This window comes from Bombina bombina, chromosome 9, assembly GCF_027579735.1.
Source record: "Bombina bombina isolate aBomBom1 chromosome 9, aBomBom1.pri, whole genome shotgun sequence".
Lineage (NCBI taxonomy): Eukaryota > Metazoa > Chordata > Amphibia > Anura > Bombinatoridae > Bombina > Bombina bombina.
Window position 1 is genome coordinate 151656911 of NC_069507.1, and position 21473 is coordinate 151678383.

Here is a 21473-nt window from a genome sequence, read left to right on the forward strand (position 1 = left end):
TGCCCGCAAGTGGAAGTCCCCAGTAGTACCTACATTGCAGGATTGGTTACATAATACATCTGAACTCCTCTCAGGAGAGGAATATTAGTACTTCAAAAATGGTTGCTTGCCTCTATTTCATGATATTCAGTTCTATTGGCAAACTCTCCTACACTCAACTATAAATCCACCTTAGACAGATAATAGGAAAGCCGCTCTTCATCCCAATTGGACTCCCAGCCCCACTCCCCCTCCTACGCCTTTTAATAGTTGGAATGGTTCAGTTTTGAGTTTTACCTATTTTAGGTCAGAAATATAATTTTTCTTTTTTAATGGTATGACTTCAATACCTTTACATGCAACATGTCTGCCGCAAAACAAATAGATACACATGTGACCTATTAACATGTTAGATATCAACCCTTTTGATTTGTACCCATTTTAGGCAATCTTTATGAGTTACTTTGGAACAATCTAAGTCTGAACATTTGCAAATCATGGACCTGGGCACATCCTTAGGTTCGTGCTCTTCGTCCAAGATCTCAGTGAACTCTTAATACATGTTTCCCTGAAGAGGATATTTCTATGTTTTCTATCCTCTACATTATGTTCTTATTATTTTCTTGTATGCGGTACGATGTCTTGAATTGAGTTTACTTTATTTTATTTGTATTGAATTTATTTTCTTTAATAAAGCTCTTTTGAAACAAAAAAACAAAAAAAATCAGCTCAAAGCAGCGCTGGTATTGGAGTGTGGTATGGAGCTCAATTTTGCTCACATATTGCCTGCTAACGCCGGGATTATGAAAATCTGTAATAGCAGCGCTATAGGGAGGTGAGCGGTGACAATAACTTGCAAGTTAGCACCGAGCCGCTCATAACACAAAACTTGTAATCTAGCCAAAAGTGTAGCAAATTGTAACAGACTTTCATATTAAATGTGTCAGTGAGTAAATAGATATTATATTATCTCCTATAGATTCTGAACATTAAATGAATATATGTTTGCTGCCATTAATTGCTAAATTAATATATTATTTACAAGTTTCACTCAACAACAACAATTAGTATATGATCATTTTATTGTGTAAGCCATACAAAGATGTTCGATTTTATAAGATGAGACAGAATAAATACCTGTTGTCAGTTATATTGTATGTTACTAAGATGTATGAGTGTGGAATTTACTCAAAGTTTATTAACTTAAAATTACTACCAAATTTTTGTTACAGATAATGCTAAAACATATTTTATATATATAACCTGTGTTCAGGGGAACAAGGCAGAAAGTGGAGGAGCTAATCAAAGCTATTATAAAAGGCTGGTCTCCTACACCAATTTAGCATCTGGCGAAGCCCCAGTGACAGCCCAGGAAAAGGGGAGGGGCGTAACGCATAACGTTTGGTGACCTGTAAACCGGTGAATCGTGTCCAGGCTGCTAAAGTTTGTTTTCCGGATCTATCCTGACTTTCAAGTTGCTACCAATATTGAGCGAAGCTCCGTATCTGTATGGAAGTAACCGCATTACACTGGAAGTTTGCAATGTAACGGTTTTGACCTATAATTGGTAACCATGAAGGTACTTTGTAAAGGGATTTGTTATTTGAACACCAGATTAAAAACAAACAAGCTTATGATTTAAATCTGCCTATATTTTGATCAGTGGAGAGTGTTGATACACTCTGGGCTTCACTTTCCATTTTTGCAACTAAGTCACAGTTCAAGGAACTCTGCAACATTATAACGTTATAATAGCGCTATATGCTCCAATACTTTAATTGGGTTGCATTATACTGTTGTGTATGAACCACTTTGAGTTTAGGTGCGTGTTTTATACACTTATGTGCTCTGGTACTTGCTAAACTCTGATGTTCTTTCCTTGTAACATTTATATTTGTTTTCCAGGCCTGGATTTGTATTTACTTGTGTTTTTTAATTAAGGTGTTTTTTGGTTTATCAATGGTTATAATAAACAAGATTTAATTTTGAACCTGAGTGCAGCCTTGTCATAGGTTCACATTCACGAGTTGTGTGAATGTAACTTTCTTCTTTTTTAGTCTTATATGAAACATATTTGTAAGGATACAGTGCCACAATATAGAGTTGACCGTGCTTAAAATGTTGAGAATAGGGATATTTAAAAAATTGATGATAATATAAATTTTAAATATAGAAAATTAATCTTAAGATAAATACTTATAAACTAGTGAGGTATTGACTGTGGGGAAACCGACGTGAGAATAAAATGGTAATGTAAATAGGGAGTAAAATGTAAAAAGTGAAATTGATAAATGTGCAATATTAGTATAAAGGAATTTAAAAAAGGGGGGTTGCAAATATTAAAAAAGAGGGGTGGTCATTTGCAATGTGTATTGACATATGTGTTTGAATGGTGAACAATGACAAATATAAAGAAAGACACTTTTGTTTGTATGATGTTTAATAAAGCAGATTATTTGTACTTGAATTTATAAATAAACATAAGTGTACTATTCATTTAGACCCTTAGGTTGTAAATATATCCATCTACAATCAGCCTTCTAAAGCAAGCTCTCCAAATTATTTCTTTAATGATTCCAATAGTGCATGCAATTTTAAGCAACTCCTTTATCAATGTTTCTTCAGTCTCTTGCTACCTTTATTTAGCACTTGCTTATTGGCAGCTACAGTTAGCCATCAATAAGCAAGCATAACCCAGGTTATCAACAAAAAATGGACCCGTTCCTAAGCTTTACATTCCTGCTTTTTAAAAAAAGAAAAATTGATAATAAGAGTAAATGAGAAAGGTGCTTAAAATTGCCTGCTCTCTCTGAATCATTAAAGAAAGTATCCCTTTAAATATTCACTAAAGAATGCAATTAAATTACTAGTTTTCATAAACTGTACTGGAAAGAGAAAAATTAAGATTTCCATATGATCTAATGTGTACAGATTGAAGCAATTAGATGATTAAATAAATGCTTATTTGTTGGTAAACGATTACATTTTTAACAAAGACTGCAATACATTCAGTGCGTTTGCATAACAATGTACTGCAAAGAGACAGGAAGAGGTTGGATAATAATGCTTTTTATAGGCCATAATCAGCAGCGTCAACACTGTCTTTCAAATAAAGTTTTATAAACGCTTGGTGAAGGTCAGGTTCAGTAAAGGTTGCTTTGACTGCTGTATCCTGCAGCATACGCTGATACCACTCATTTAATCGTGAGGTTTTATTCAAACATCTGTGGGGAAGAATAATAAAAAAATAAACAGATTAAAAAGGGCATAAAAACACATTTTTTTTCTTTCATAATTCATATAGAACATACAATTTTAAAAACCTTTTCAATGTACTTCTATTATCAAACAATAGCACCATTTGCTGAAGGAGTAGAAATGCGTTACTGAGAGCTAGCTGAACACATCTATTGAGACAAATGTGTGCAGGCACCAATCACCTGCTAGCTCCCACTAGTGTAGGATACATACATATCCTTTTTCAACAATGGATACCAAGAGAACAAAGTACATTTGAAAATAGAAGTTTATTATTGACTTTTCTATCCCTCAAAGAAAATAATAAAATTAGACACATGCACCTGTGTGTGCCAAGAAAACAAATATATACCAACCCATCTTTTTCTTACTGGAAAATTTAAAAAAATACTTTATTTTCCCCCCATCCAGTCCAAATCATGTGTGTGAGTTCAACTTATCATCATGAAGTAACAACCTCAATTCTATTTAGATGTAAATAATTAGCAAATGTCCCATCTAGTATAAAGAAGGCAATGGCTTGCCATCAATTTCTAGTTTAATTAATTGGATGGGAACATATTAGAATCCTGTCTGTTCCTTTGCTAAATGGATATGAAAGTCAAACATAAATGTTCATGATTCAGATAGCGCCATCAATATTAAACAAATTTCTGATGTGCTGCTTTTATCAAATATAGGCCTAGTTAAGTTAGGAAACTGGTGCTAAAAATATTGACCTTTATTAAAGTCCATTAAGTTCTAAACCATCAGTTTCCAAACTTTACCACCTCAATGGAAACTAAGGCGAAGTTTGTTCTTTTGTTATCCTTTGTTGAAGATAGGCTTAGGAGCAGCAATGCACTACTGGCAGCCAGATGATGATGGATGGTCACACACACATCTCTAGTCATTGGCTCATCAGTTGTGTTCAGTAGTTCATTGTTGGTCTGGAGCTAGCTGTAGCTATGTGTTTGCAGGGGAATCAGGAGCGTGCATGTTTCCTGAGCACTATATGGAAGCAGTGTTTGTTACAATGTTTTTAACAGTATTGTTCAGCACTACAGGCAGCAGTGTTTATAAAAGTATTTTATTCAGGCATATCATAACATCTGTCAACTTAGGTTTCAGATTATAGATCATATCACCATACCCAGAAGGGGAGGGGATAGAGAATTATATCTAAAACAGAAGGAGGTATTTTGGATTAATAAATTGGAGACTCGGTTTCCAATTGGAATGAACAAAGAATATGACCTATCGGTCTTCCTTTGATCCACCTCTGTTGTTAGTAACAACTATGTTATATATACTAGATTGTAGTGATGTGCAGTGAGGTCAGAGGCTGGTGAGGCACTAGATATGATACGCCGGAGAAACACATGTACAGAGGGCCGCAAGTACCCCCAACAGGGCAGGTTTAAATGATAGCTGAACCAGTGCACAGGTGACATAATCAGGTGATGGGTGAGAGCAAGTTAGTAACCACTGAGTTACTGATCAGCTGATTACTTCACCTGTGCACTGATTCAGCTATAATGAAAACCTGGCCTGTTGGGGGTACTTGAGGACCATTGTTGAGAAGCACTACACTAAAGCACCAGCTCATCGGAAATGTGTTGATTACCTGGAGAATAAAGCACACATACTCTGCTCACTGACACCCACACACACTCTGCTCACATACACACTCACACAATTATGTGGCACAGTGCCAGTTACTAAGCAATTAGAATGATACACAATCTCTTCTCTACTCACTACTGTATTGTAAAAATAGAAATAATTTACCATACAAGTTTTACACAAAGTTATCAATACTGCCAACACAGCTGCTGCAATATGGTGTTCATATGCACGTGCACATCCCACTTAGGTATGCTCTTCAACAAAGGACACCAAAGGATACCAAAAGAATGAAGTACATAATAATAAAAGTAAAATAGAAAGTTTTTTTGTTTTTTTGTGTGCAATTTCTATCTGAATGATGGAAATGTAATTATGACTTTCATGTTCCTTTCAAAAACTAATTTGATTTGCTGACATGGGGCCAGTAACAGTTGATGCTAATTCTCAAAATATAAATAACTAGAAAAGTCTATTAAAATAGCATGCTCTACCTCAATCATGAAAGTTTAATTTTAAATGTCTACCTTTGACTATGTGTTTAACCAGTTACTTTACAGTGGCATTATTTCTAAAAACATTTAACTGCAATAATTACATATATTTTTTAAATGACTCATTATCTCCTTTTATTAATATAAACTTGTATAAAAGCAGCACATATTAAAAACACAATGCAACAGCTTTCAATTGATTTGTGAATTACAGTTAACAGCAGTCTTTAAATAAATGGAGACACAGTGAAAAATAAAAATAGATACTGCATCCTCTGACTGAACAGACATAACATATATGGAGTTTGTACCTAATTAAATCAAATAACCATGAAAAAGGGAGGCTTAGCAATATTCAATGTCAAAAACTTTAATTTAAATAATGTGGACACTGCACACAACTTCAAACTCTGGGTTTTAAATGATGGATTTAAATTTGAATTGACCCTTTGACTTCCTGTCAGTATTGGGTTATGCTCACTTACTGTCCCCCCCCCCCCTGTTAATGAGCTGTATCTGAACACAAATCAACAAAAACACTAAACCACATTCATTAAATTATCATTTTCACTAACAGAATCCATTTCAGTAAAATCTACGGCTGCAGCACTTACTACAATAAAATGTGGTTGAAACACTGCTCTCTCTGCCTCTCTCCCTTTCCTGCTCTGTAAGGATTCAGGAAGTGACAGTGGAACATTCCACTGCACTTAGAGGGGAAGAACAGAACTCTCTTTTTCACTTTAGCAAAGCTGTCAGCTTCACAGGACAGCAACAAACTAAATGAAAGTTGTTTTTTTTTCATTTTTGTTTTTTTTTAATATGATTTAACATCCAGCCCCAACCCTAAATTCCACTTACTAATGCCTCTCACTGGATTGGGTCAGCCCAAATGGGACTGCCTCAAATAAGCAGATAATGGGCCATGCAATAAGCTTAACCACTTTCATCCAGTAGATGGCGCAGCATGTTGTGTAATGGTGGGCAGACCTGCTTGTGCCTCTCCATTGCACAACATGTAGCTGTGAAAAAAAAATGCTGGGGAAAAAAAATAGCAATTTTTTTATTTTTTTAAAGCCAATAAAAAAAAATATATTTATTTTTGCCCATATGAGAGGTGAAGCACTGCCTCACCTGCCTCTAGTGACTGCACATCACTGCTAGATTGATATTTTATATTCTGTATTCTGTACTTTTGTTATTTGCAACATTGTATAATTGATTTTATTTGTATGCACTTTTTGTTTTTTTGTATTTTGTCACTAGATGGCGCATCCTCTTTTTGTCAGGTAAAACTGAATTAGTATCTGTGATTTTGCAGTTAAAACGTTAATTAGTAGGTGTGGTTTGTAACCCCTATCCCTTTATTAAGTGTATTGACATGACTAAGGACTAGAGGTCCGAAACGTTGTCTTCTTTTTCTTTGAAGTCTCAATAAAGATGGAAGTTTTTGCATAAGTGGTGAGTGCTGCGGTTTCTTTTGGACTGTGCTTTATAAAAGTATTTAACATTGTTACAAATATTATTGCAATAAATGCTGACCTATAGTGCTCAAGACACGTGCATGCTCCTGAGTCTACCTATGTTTGCTCTTCAACAACGGATACCAAGAGAACAATGTCAAATTGATACAAGAAGTCAATTGGAAAGTTGTTTGCAATTACATTGCTCTATCTGAATCATGCAAGTTTCCTTTTGACTTTTCGGTCCCTCTAATTAGGCACAGTCAAAGGCATCATTGGCATTAGTGTACCCTAGGTTGTCTTTTCTTATAAATATAACTATTTGATTTAACTGAATAAACAAATTAAATGCAAGAGATGATAAAACGATAATCTACAATCAAGACTGAAAAGAATAAATATGGGCAAACTGGCTTAAAAAATTCTTTAGATTGATGTTTCATGCCATGGGACTAGAACACTGATTTCCAAACCTCTCTTCAGGCCTCTGTAACAGGCCAGATTTTCAGGATAGAAACATAGAAACATAGAATTTGACGGTAGATAAGAACCAAAAAGGCCCATCAAGTCTACCCATATTACTTACATTTTACTTTTTCCTTAGGATAGCCTTATGCATGTCCAAGGCATTTTAAAATTCATTTACAGTCTTTGTGTCTACCACCTCAAATGGAAGTTTATTCCATGAATCCACCACCCTTTCTGTAAAAAAATGCTTCCTTAAATTTCTACTGAATAATTGTTTTGACATTTATTTGTTTTGTGAAAAATGCTTTCAGCTTCTATTTTATTAAGTCCCTTTATATATTTGAAGGTTTCTATCATGTCACCTCTTTCCCTTCCATCCTCTAAACTATACATATTTAGATCATAGAGTCTTTCTCTGTACGTTTTATATTTTAGACCATGTACCATTTTAGTAGCCCTCCTTTGGACAGCTTCTAGTTTATTTATATCTTTCTGAAGATTTACGGCTAGATTTAGAGTTCGGCGGTAGATGGGCTGTTAACGCCACGCGTGTTTTATGTCTAACGCACGGCATTGTTTGACTCCGGTATTTAGAGTTAATATAAGACCATCTAACGATGCTCCTAACGCGTGTATGTCACACGCGTAATCCTGCCCGCGTTAGACAGTCTCCCATAGAGAACAATGGGAAAGGCAAAAAATAGCTTTTTTCACCTAACACTCGATCTCGCGAGAAATACGCACAGCTCGGTCATATGACGCATACCACATCATGCACAACAATAACACGCCGCAAATGTCACAACATCAATCAATCAACAAAGCACACAAGCATTACACATTCACAAGCGGGGGAAGTTTTAATACTATTTATACGGGGAATACGCATATACTTTAAGATGCGGAAAATCGCACAATAACAACAAGGATTAAAAAATATATACATACACTAAAAAAAAAATCGCATTCAATATCATTATATATTATGAAAAACATACATATACAACACTTCACGAAGAACACACCATCGCAAATTCACATTTAAAAAGAATACTATTGGACAATGTTAGAGAAAACGACCACTATGACATCATCGCATTCTACACATTCCACAAATACCAACTCAAAATGAGCATGCGCAAATTAACACACCTAATACACATTGCAATAATATTAATTGCTAATAAAGCACACCTGAACACTAATTACAATGGAAATTGGGACATCATTAAACATTTACACAGGGTATATAAGCACCACACAAGCAGGGCTTCTTTGACTGTGTTGCTGGTGGGTCTTTGGAGAGTTAAGAATAGAGATTTTGCGATTTTTTGAGAGTGAGTTAGTGTTAGTGTGAGAGAGTCAGTTGGTAGTGTTAGCGTGAGAGAGTCAGTTGGTAGTGTTAGCGTGAGATAGTCAGTTGGTAGTGTTAGCGTGAGAGAGTGAGTGAGTTAGTGGGAGGTAGCGGGAGTGGGAGAGAGTCTGTTAGTGGGAGCGTGAGTGAGTTAGTGGGAGTTATTAGTGATAGTTGTTAGTGTGAGCGTCAGTTAGTGGTAGTTAGTGAGCGTTAGTGGGAGTGTTTGTTATTGAGAATTAGAAGTAGTGTTAGTTAGCGAGCGAGTGATTTATCTGTACACTTAACACATTTACACGCAAACACATTCAATACATACATACACTTATCAATAACACTACATACACTCCATACCCCCTACCCCCTCATACTACACTCCATACCCCATTCCTTGTAGTCCCATTCCCTTTCATCCCATTTACTCTTATCCCATACCCCATACCCATCCCATACCCATCCCCTAGTTACATTTAGTTTACATATCCTCCTTTTAGTCTTATTCTTTTCGTTTATTTAAATACTCCTTACCCTCTTTGTTTTTTTTTACATCCCTCACACTTTAAGCACCTTTTTTGTCTTTTTAGTTCTTTATTTTGACCCCCTTTCATTTCATCACACTCACTTTTTTTTGATTATTTGGGGTTTAGTTTAGGGAGGAGATGGAGGCCAGGCAGGGGACAGGTAGAGGGGGGAGTAGAGGGAGGGGGAGAGGAACAGGGCAGGAAGGGGGGCAGGAAGGGGGGCAGGAAGCGGGGGTGGAAGCGGTGGGTGGACCCAGCCACTTGGTTCAAGATGACCAAGTGGCTGGGCCCAGTGGCGGTCAGAGTAGGGCTTCACAGTCCGGGAAACAGAGGGCATCGTCACAGGGGAAGGCCAAGGCGACTAGGGAGGCGAGGTTTACGATGGAGGAGAAGGAGGCCCTCGTAGAGGCCTATATGGCCAGGTATAGGATGCTGCAGCACCAGAAGACTACCCCGACTGACAGGAGGAGGCTCTGGAACGAGATTCGGAATGCAGTCAATGCAGTGGGTTGCCGGAACAGGGATATGGATTCCATCAAACATCGGTACCGGGACTGTAAACTTGAACTTAAAAAAAAGTTAAGCCTGGAGGCCCGACATGCCGCAGGGACCGGTGGCGGCCCTGCCCTTGAAATGGAGTACTGCAGATGGGAGGAAATGTTGCGGCCCAGCATCTCCGAGGTGGAAGTAGTCGGTATCGGAGGAATCGATACCGGGAACCTGCCACTCTCATCTGACGGTAAGCTCATTTAACAATAATTTCACATACGAATGTATTTCAATGGACACTATACGCAAACATTTACTTTCATGATTGAGGTAGCGAATACAATTTGACAAAACATTCAAATGTACTTATATTACATAATTTGATTCATTCTTGAGATATATTTTAATGAAGAAATAGCCATGCACACGGTGAAACAATCACAGGAGGCAGCTATATTCAGCTAACAATCAGAATCTTATAAACATATTTAGATATGCTTTTCAGCAAAGAATATCCAGAGAATGAAGCTAATTAGATAACAAAAGTACATTCGAAAGTTGATACTAAATGTATGCTTATAAATCATGAAAGATAAAACATTGGGTTTCATGTGTTAAGGATCCGATTAATGCTATTACGCTGTTTACACGCATTCTATTACTTAGCGGTTACATCAGTATCTAGGCTATAGGTTAGGTGTGCATTTAAACAGACTGAAAACAAACGCAAAAACATTCACATTGACCAGATATCACAAACACTGTTTAGAAAAAGCGGAAATCGTATTGATTGTTTGTTAGATTTCAAAGTGGATTAATGATTCTGCATTTGTAATTGTATCGTAAGCTAAGTCATTTAAACCTTTATTTGCAAATATGCTAATATATACATTTCTTTTTTTATTTTTTTTTTAATATACAGAGTCTGGGGACGAGGCAGCACAGCCTCCTGCATCTCCCCGGGATGAGAGTGGTGGTGAGGAATTCCCACTTCGGAGGGAAGAGGCCCCCCGTGACGAACAGCGCACGGGAGATGATCAAGAGGCCCCGGAAGCACAGGAGGATGCCGCTGAAGCCGCGGAACCCGAGGTCCCTCAAAGACCCGCACTCCGCCGTGCACGGGCACCCCGCCGTGCACGGGTTCAACAGGCACAACAAGAAGAAATAGCGGAGGTGCGGGTTCTACTGGAGTACATAGACCAGATGCGTACCTCCCGGATAGAAAACATAGAAGGACGACGCAGAATACTTGATGGGCAGAATCAAATAATTCAAGGCCAAAACGAAATAATCAGTATACTGAATACAATACAAGAAGGACAAACAAGAATGTTCAATCTTCATCAGGAAATGTTCACATTTTTCCGGGAGGCGCATGCTGGTCTACCTCCTGTTGCTGGGCCTCTTGTTGCTGGGCCTCTTGCTGCTGGGCCATCTCCTCCTGCCGGCCCATCTCCTCCTCCTCCTCAGCCATCTACTCCTCCTCCTCCTCAGCCATCTTCTCCTCCTCCTCCTCAGCCATCTTCTCCTCCTCCTCCTCAGCCATCTACTCCTCACCTTGGTCGTCCCAGTACTCTTCCTTCCACTCCTCCCACAACAGCTCCAAGGAGGACTCTTCGGAGTCGGCAGTTGCCTCTCCCAGAGCCTCAGCCCCGTGGGAAGAGGGGAAGGAAGAGGAAGTAATTTTTTTTTTCCATCTTAAATTTTGTTTTTTGTGTAATGGATAGGTATGTGATGATGTGGTTTTCATACACTTGTGGACCACACTCTGTATATAATCGACTTCTATGGGACCGGGTCCATGGAGGAAGATTCTTTGCAGAGTGTGGGTTATAAGTGTGTGAAAACCACATCATCACATACCTATCCTTGTTCATGATATTGATTGGTTTCTGTGATGTGATGTCCAAACTGTTTCCCGAATCGCTAACTAAATTACCATAACAATTATCCATGATGGCATATTACTGTTTGAATGCCAATAACACAGCTTAAAGGGACAGTCAGAAAATTATTGATTACAAAGAAAACACTGTATTACGCATTATAAAGTTTGAAACAACAAAACATGGAGAAATACATGTGTGACTTATGTGCTTACCCTTGTATCTATGACTATGAAAAATGACCACTTATTTGTTGTTCTGACATAACAACATTTTAGATATCAATGATCAATACATGGTCAATAATATGCTGTATGAGCACAAGATTTTACATATACAAATGCTATCCAAATGCCCTCTAGTGCTCAAATTGTATAATGATTACAAGCACTCTTCAAGATTTAAGAAATGAGCACACCAACCTCATAGGTTTAGATAGCAAATTTAGATAGCAAATGTTCAATTGTTGAGAAACATTTGATATCCTTGTTATTACAGAATTGACTTTTCGAATAATGTAAAAATATTTTTTTTCGAAACTGTCCCTTTAACAACATTACATATGCTAACACATTTTAAGCTTGTTGCTATATCTACATGTACTTTGTAAAAAAAAATATTTGAAAATCACATTTATATTGACGTGTTAAATAAAGTCTATTTTCTTTAAGAGACATTATTGTGTTAATATTTTATTGTAACTATTTTTATTTTAACAATGAATATGGTTTAAAGTCCTTTTAGGAGTGGGGGGGTGAAATATGCTAACAAAAATATATTTGAAGATTAAACTATGTGGATCTCATACATGATACAAAAAAACAACATTTGCATTCAAGGGACAGTATCCTATATTTTTTACATAACTGTATGTAATAGACACTACTACAAACAACAAGATTACCATATACTGATAGCAATATTAAAAATCTTCAAACACTTGCAAATAAAATAGGGTTAGCTATATTTTAAATATAGATGAACCACCATTACAACCGTAAAACACAATACCCCATCATTAACATATGAAAAGAACCTTTACACAAACTGGACAAAGCTGGAGATGGTACTCACATGAAACTCATTGGCTTTGCGAGGAGTAAGAAAATTACTTACATTTTCTTACAACACAAGACAAAATAAACCTATTGGTTAAACAATGGACTATCTAACTAGAGACAAAATCAAATATTTTTATTTATAATGTGAGTGTCTAATGAACCTTTCATAAAATATACAACGAAATTACATTTAGAAGAAGTCGGCATCATATATTTAGCATATGATAAATGCATATTGATTACTTTATTCAAACACAATAGCGCATATTTATTAATTAGATATGTTCAACATTAAACACAACATTAATTTTTAAGAAAAAGGAACATTGTTGACAAACATATTAAACATGGACTGTAGAGATTTGCACTTGCCTAGAAATATCCTATGCATGAAAACATTTTGCTTTCGTTCGTTGATTCAACCAGACATCCAGCAAAAGAGAATGTGTTGGTCTTTATCAGCTACGGGTCAACAATGTAACATGATGCAAATAATACATATTCGCAAGCTTTTTAAAATTGCATGCAGTCACAAACGTTTTTAACGTGCACAAATATTGCGGGACTACGCAATCCAATCACACGTTTTTTTAACTTTACATGTGCCGTCTTAACATGGCGCTTCCTTGATCACGTAAGAACGCCATCCAATGAAAGGCACATTATTGATCACGTAAGAACGCCCAAAAAAAAAAGGCGCATCCTTGATCGCGTCAAAACGCAATCCAATAAAAGGCATATTCCTGATCACGTAAGAACGTCAGTCAATACAAGGAATCATTGGACAGCCTGGCAGGTGACGTCTTAAGCAACATGGCGCATCCGAGATCGCTGAAAAACCGCAGACAATACAAGGACTCAGTGACATCTTGGCATATCATTAAGAAACGTATTTATATTTTAGGAACTAGTATGTGTGTAGATTGCTATCTAGGAATGTCACCAAATCATGAATCATCTTTTCGGACTTGACTGTCCCTTGAACTATAGCTATGGTGTATATCTTTAACATTTAAAAGATACACATGAGAAATACATATGCCATTGATGTTTTAAGATATCTTTGGATTGTTGTTGAATAACAATAGTTATACATGTATTGATTAAACGTGTCATTTATTCAAGTTTAATTATGGTCAGCCTACCTATAGCCATATATGGGAGGAGATGTATTTTGTTAACATATTAGTTAACTAATATTCATCATCTACATTATTTGTATTACACACAGAGATTGATTTGGTTACACTTTGACAATAATATAGATTAGAAAATGAAATACAGGTGCTGTCAACATTACAATAAGATTGTTTATTAATAAAACTATATGTCCTTGTTCTTGTAAAAAGGACAAAAACGCTTTACAAATGGAAATACATTCATTTACAATAGTGATCAACATCACTTAAAGGGACATTATTTTGTTTTTAAAAAGAGCATACACATAGTCAATACTATTTAAATAAAATGAACACTTTACAGGGATTATATCATTGTATCAATACTCAGATCATTTGGTAAAGGTGCATCAATTCATGCAGAGTTTATAAATACACACATGGATATGAACATTTAAATATACATATATACACAAATACAAAAATATATATACATATATAAAGAAATTACTCTGCTAATCATAATCAGGCAATGATAGAGCTAAGAGAAAATAATATAAACACAAATAATAAGATTACATTGGAGATGTTAATCTTAAAGTCATTTACTATTGTCTTACATATATGATTTCATTATAACAAATAGATTTGTTAGGTCCCTTTAAGGATAAACAACATAAACTAGAGCTTGCAAAAAATAACAGGAAGAATGAGGACAAATATTTGTGAAATAAAATTTATTTTATTAGTATGTAAGAAAACATACACAACGTTTATAAATAATCTTGTAAAAATAAGGAATATATGAGCCATATGACAAGGTAACACAGTGCATCACAGTCCATGAAGAGAGTTGCCAAGGGCCAGCATAGCCCCATTGGAGACACATGACAAGGTAACACAGTGCATCACAGTCCATGAAGAGAGTTGCCAAGGGCCAGCATAGCCCCATTGGAGACACATGACAAGGTAACACAGTGCATCACAGTCCATGAAGAGAGTTGCCAAGGGCCAGCATAGCCCCATTGGAGACACATGACAAGGTAACACAGTGCATCACAGTCCATGAAGAGAGTTGCCAAGGGCCAGCATAGCCCCATTGGAGACACATGACAAGGTAACACAGTGCATCACAGTCCATGAAGAGAGTTGCCAAGGGCCAGCATAGCCCCATTGGAGACACATGACAAGGTAACACAGTGCATCACAGTCCATGAAGAGAGTTGCCAAGGGCCAGCATAGCCTCATTGGAGACACATGACAAGGTAACACAGTGCATCACAGTCCATGAAGAGAGTTGCCAAGGGCCAGCATAGCCCCATTGGAGACACATGACAAGGTAACACAGTGCATCACAGTCCATGAAGAGAGTTGCCAAGGGCCAGCATAGCCCCATTGGAGACACATGACAAGGTAACACAGTGCATCACAGTCCATGAAGAGAGTTGCCAAGGGCCAGCATAGCCCCATTGGAGACACATGACAAGGTAACACAGTGCATCACAGTCCATGAAGAGAGTTGCCAAGGGCCAGCATAGCCTCATTGGAGACACATGACAAGGTAACACAGTGCATCACAGTCCATGAAGAGAGTTGCCAAGGGCCAGCATAGCCCCATTGGAGACACATGACAAGGTAACACAGTGCATCACAGTCCATGAAGAGAGTTGCCAAGGGCCAGCATAGCCTCATTGGAGACACATGACAAGGTAACACAGTGCATCACAGTCCATGAAGAGAGTTGCCAAGGGCCAGCATAGCCCCATTGGAGACACATGACAAGGTAACACAGTGCATCACAGTCCATGAAGAGAGTTGCCAAGGGCCAGCATAGCCTCATTGGAGACACATGACAAGGTAACACAGTGCATCACAGTCCATGAAGAGAGTTGCCAAGGGCCAGCATAGCCTCATTGGAGACACATGACAAGGTAACACAGTGCATCACAGTCCATGAAGAGAGTTGCCAAGGGCCAGCATAGCCCCATTGGAGACACATGACAAGGTAACACAGTGCATCACAGTCCATGAAGAGAGTTGCCAAGGGCCAGCATAGCCTCATTGGAGACACATGACAAGGTAACACAGTGCATCACAGTCCATGAAGAGAGTTGCCAAGGGCCAGCATAGCCTCATTGGAGACACATGACAAGGTAACACAGTGCATCACAGTCCATGAAGAGAGTTGCCAAGGGCCAGCATAGCCTCATTGGAGACACATGACAAGGTAAAAGAGTGCAACAGGCACAACAAAAAACTCATAAAAAGGCCAAATGGCAACAATATAAATACAAATTCAACATGTGGACAGAGGATTATTATCTGCCACCATGGAGCATATCCAGATCCTCCACTTACTGGTCATCCTCTTCATTGTCCTGTGCATGTCCAGCTCCAGATTCAGGCCTTGAACGTAATTGCATAATTTCACGCAGAGTCAAGTCCTGAACCCGGAGCTGGGCCTGCATGGTGTCGTTCATCCCTCTCAGGACAGCTGCGTTCCTCAACACGGCCTGCTCTACTCTTGCTATCCCTTCTAGCATGAGCCATGCTGAGTCACAGCCTAAAATAAAATAAAAATAAATATTAAGGATAATTACACAACAGAATAAAAGATTTTAATACATACATTGTCATCATAAAGACAAATAATTATTTACATCAATTATTTTTCATATATTCTTTACACATGAATTAGGTTATTCAGACAGACAGAAATCATTAAAGGCTCATGTTACTCAAACATGTTGAACCCTTTAATTGGTTTTAGATGATCCACTTATACAGCTTGAGTGTATCAAATCTTGTTAAAGGATTTACATTGTACTTACATTAGCAATTTAAAAATTCAATTTAGACTGTGGTAGGCACACATATCCTTAAACATTTTGGCATTGAGGACAAGCTGTGTAAACATAGCAACCAGAAGAAATTACATTCCCACTGGGTTAGACAAGAGATAATGTATCCACATTTGGACATAAAATTTTGTATCCAAGTAGTGGTGTTTGGTATATGTAGTGATATCCAATTAAAGGGACACTGAACCTAAATATTTAATGGACTGATTCAGATAGAGCATGACATGACAAATCTTTAGAAATTACACATATTCATTATATGTTTTAATTGTCAAGCTATATTTTGAATGCAAGAATGTTGGTTTTTATGGAAGCCAATATTTGTTGATGAACCTTGTTTGTGCATGCTGGTTGATGGATACATTCATCCAACAATAAAGAAATGATGGCCACATTTATTTTATTGTTTAAACTAATTATAGGAATAAGTTGTTTTCAATTAATATATCAAGAGAATGACGAATAATTCATAAGAGTATTCTATTATACATTGGCTTAACATTGCATGCTGGATTTGAATCACAATTTAACCAATTTAACTTCACTGTACCTTTAAGTATCTTATAAAGTGTATTTAGAATGATACTTACAGCTGTGCCTGGGAAGGACAATCTGACACCCAGGACAATGAAGGTTTAAACAGGGGGGAGGGATGGGATTGGCTCGGGGAGGGATGGGAATGGCTTGGGGAGTGGTGAGCTGCTGCTCCAGGGTAGGCCGTACAGCTGGGGAGTGGGGAGTTTGGGTCTGGGCAGCTGTACGGGCCAGAATACGGGGAGAGCGGCGAAGGGGGGTGTATGGGCGTTTTTTGGGAGGGACAGGATATGAAATATGGGAAGGGCTGGCAGTGGTCGGGGCATGGTCATGGGTTTGGTGATGGGAAGGGCTCTGGGTGTGTGCAGAGGTGTGGCCATGGTCAGGGGTGTGTGCACGGGGAGGGGTCTGTGACTGGGCAGGGGCGGAATCCAGATGACCAGAAGTGGTGGATCCATCTGAAAATGTAAAATAAATATATTAACATCTCATACATCCTGACATCAAATCAACGCATTTAAAATTGATTATGTTTTCAATATACCTCGAAGTGTGTTTGAATCTGTAAACTATTCTGAAATGAGGATATGGTATCTATATAGGCACTCAGATGAATCTCAATGACTGTCTGTACAATGTGAAACTTATTATTGTGTTTTGGCATGGAATATGCATGTGACATAATGATGTCATGAATTATATATTCTTAAAAAAATATATACAAGCAGATTTTCATGCTGCCTGATATAGAAAGGGGGCAGTAGTGTATTTGAACAGACAAATAATATTCCTTTTTAAAGGGAAAAAGCTGTAGACTTTGAATGTCTTCAATAAAATGATTTCAAAAAAAGAAACATGTTGGAAACATGATAGATATATTTCACATACCATCAGACTCCAAGGCAGCCTCTTCCTCCTCCATCCCACATGTGACATCAATCTCTGTAAAACATAACATGTTGTGTACACCTTAAGATCAGATATTATAACATATGTTACTGTTGCTCAAATACGCACATCAATGTTGCATTAAAGATATACACACACAAAGTTATGATTTACATCATTTTGATGGAGCATACAAATGACAATAGATTTGTTATTGTCAATAAATCAGAATATTAATGTATTGTTTGTCTTAATGTTAAATTCATAAAAGCATAGTACATAGAACATTTAAGATTTCTCATGTGTGTATCACTTGATGACTGTTGTTAAAAAAAAAAAATTTAAAAAAACATATGTTAGACATCTTATGAATAACAAATGTGTAGAATAATAAAGTAGAAATTATTAATCGCTCAATATAAAAAATAAATATATAATCAGAAGATAAATTCTATGATTTTTTATAATGTTATGCTTCATCGGAATCATGATCATAATATTGATTAGCAATACACCTTCAATTACATATAAATGAGTCAATGGACTTACCAGGAGACCGCAAAGGCGGCTCTATGTCACTGCTGGATTCCTGTGGGCTCCCCACACCAACTCTCTCTATGAATGATATAGATATATATTATTAAACACATTTTGGATATCACTAAATCACATCTGTCTAGAATTTTAACATTAATCAACTTTAAAATGTGAAGAATAGAGCAGTCATTACACCAGAAAATGCTTGATTGAATCAAGGGGATTCTGTAAACATATCTGTATTCAACATATGTTTAATGTCAGACTACATTAGACATCAAATTCATCTCAGATGCTGCTATTGCATATCTAAATATACCCAATGATCAATGTTCTTAACCCTTTAAGGACACAGCTTTCACTTAGCTCAATTGTTTTATGACGGAATAATTCCGTCATATGTCCTTAAGAAGTTACAAGAATACACACAAACCACATATTGAGGAGCATCTGTTGACAAATCTAAACAAACATGTGTCACATCGAGCCATTTTTTCAATGTACAGTAATCTTGTTTAGGACACAACACATATTTATCACAATACATAACAAACTTTATTATTACAAATATGTAATCATGGTGCTGTTAGAGTATGCAGATATATATAAAGTAACTCCAACAGATAATTAGATTTATATATCAATAGTTTTTAATAAAAATAATGTAATGATGAATGAATCTATTTTGTCTTAAAGGGACACTGACATGATTAATTTAAATAATTGATTTCTATGTTCAAACTGTAAAAAATGATTTAACATTGACTCCTATTATAATTCGAATGTTGTTCGATATTAATCTTAAAGGCAGATAAGGAATATTGGATTCAATAAATATTGTTTGTTGAAGGTATCCACCAATCATCAATATAAACCCAGGTTGGTCAACAAATATTTAGATGCACATAAACGTACTTTATTTATTTTAAAATACATTTAGCAATAGAATATGTCACATATGATGATAGTATTATATTTTATGTTTATTAATATTGCATACTGTATGTGAAAGACAATATTAATAATTGTAGTTCAGTATCCCTTTAATCTAAAATTAAATAGATTCCACAATGTTGTTGTTTGTTAATGAATTATCTACTCCATATGTTGATGTAATGAATGGTATTGAGCATGCAATTAAAATCAAATATGTTATTTAAGTATATCCGAATAATTATATAATTTTCATCTATTAAATAGACATTACATATAAATATAGAACAATGTGTATTTAGTATGTAATGTTCATTCCATGTTTCTAAGACAAATGTCAATTAAAATGAGACATACCATACTGTGACAAGCCCTGGCTTGAGGATCCAGCAGCCACATCCATATCTGTAATATATTAAATGAGGATTGCATATCATTAATACTAATCATGCCATGTTTAAAATATTTACATTAATAACAAATCAATAGAAAAATATTAATCCTTTGGTAGTCCCATGAGTTAATAGTTTCCGCAATTAAATGAATGATAAATATATCCTGGACTCTTATTTTCAATCAGTTGTGTTGTTTACTGTATCTTTAAGAATATATGCTTGTTATTACATAATCATCAATTGATGGCCATATGTTATAATTTATTAGTATTATTCGTTTTTTATTAGATATAATATTTAAAATAAGAATACTGTATTCTTCACTAATCTAAGATTTTCCATTTAATTTTTAACAACATGTATAAAGCAATGCCACTTTCCGCAAACCCATGTTAACGTGGATGAGAAATGCCATTTTCGCGATCATTGCGCAATGATTCCAAGCGGAATTACGCATCCGTCATTTGACCAACATGTATAAAGCAATGCCACTTTCCGCAAACCCATGTTAACGTGGATGCGAAATTAGATTTCCGCTCTGTGACGCATATTCTGTAGAGCGCAATAAACATCATTCCAATTTCATGTATCACTAATGTAAAATCAGATATCTAAACATCATATGTAGTGTATGTTGTGAGATCTGTATAGGTTTAGTATCTGACTAAATACACATTTTGGATTTTTAACATTATAAATATTATATGAAGTTGGATAATTACCTGGTTCAGATTCTCTATCGGGTCCTCCCAGGCCACCGGACGGAGAAGCATCTGCCCTGTCCCCCGCGTCAGGACTTTCAGATCCCGCAGCTGGGAGGGAAGAAGAGGAGGCCGAGGATGGCGAGGATCTAAATCTTTTGGGGACCCGGAGATTGAGGAGCTCGCATAAAGTCACCTCATAAGGGAGTAGGTACAGTTTCCGCGGGGCCTTTCTTTGGCCCCCTCTTTTACGGGCTTGTACCCAGTCCCTTATGAGGTTGACTTTTTTCGATAAACGCAACCTCATATCTCCGAATCTCCTCATGATCTGATCCTGGGTCCTCTGGACGTCACACACCAATCTAACCGCATTGGTGATAGACTCCCAGAGGGCCTTCTTAACAGGCGCATCTGTCGAGCTCCTCTTGTTCCCAAACAGCTGGGGATAAAAGTCCTTGACGGCGTGGACCAGTGCAGCGCTCTCCTCCTTGGTGAACCTGGGAACTGACATGCCTGCTCGGTTGGCTACTAAATATATTATAATAATATTAATATATAAGACTGCCTGCATGCATTAGAGAACTGACAAAGATGGCAACGTGTAATGGACTTTTATATGGTGAAGTAAACATGAGATGCACCATGGGACAATTTATCTGTACATCTGATTGGATAAAAGTTTGAAATATTGTTATAATGTCTGTGAGACCATCCTGACTCAAGTTGTGTTTGTGTGATGAACTCTGATTGGCCGTTCCTTAATGTTTCATATCTTAGTAACTTCCTTACACATACCGCTTGGTGGTGCTGTAACTTCATTTTTCATGTAGACTTATTTGTAACTCATGGGCCTGTCATGCGGATATGTGTGACGCAGATTTAATATCCGTGATCCGTGAAATATTAATGATTAAATACTCTTTAAAAT

At 36.8% G+C, this 21473-nt stretch overlaps 1 protein-coding gene across 1 annotated transcript in view; it reads right to left on the reverse strand.

The window, feature by feature from the left end:
- Positions 1-1043: 1043 nt before the first annotated feature.
- The window catches only part of LOC128639575 (glutathione S-transferase omega-1-like), a 121353-nt gene continuing 100923 nt past the window's right edge, over positions 1044-21473 (reverse strand). The window contains exon 7 of the mRNA XM_053691711.1: positions 1044-3203. Coding sequence (XP_053547686.1) covers positions 3050-3203 — 154 coding nt within the window. The 3' untranslated portion in view covers positions 1044-3049. The remainder of the gene's footprint in view (positions 3204-21473) is intronic.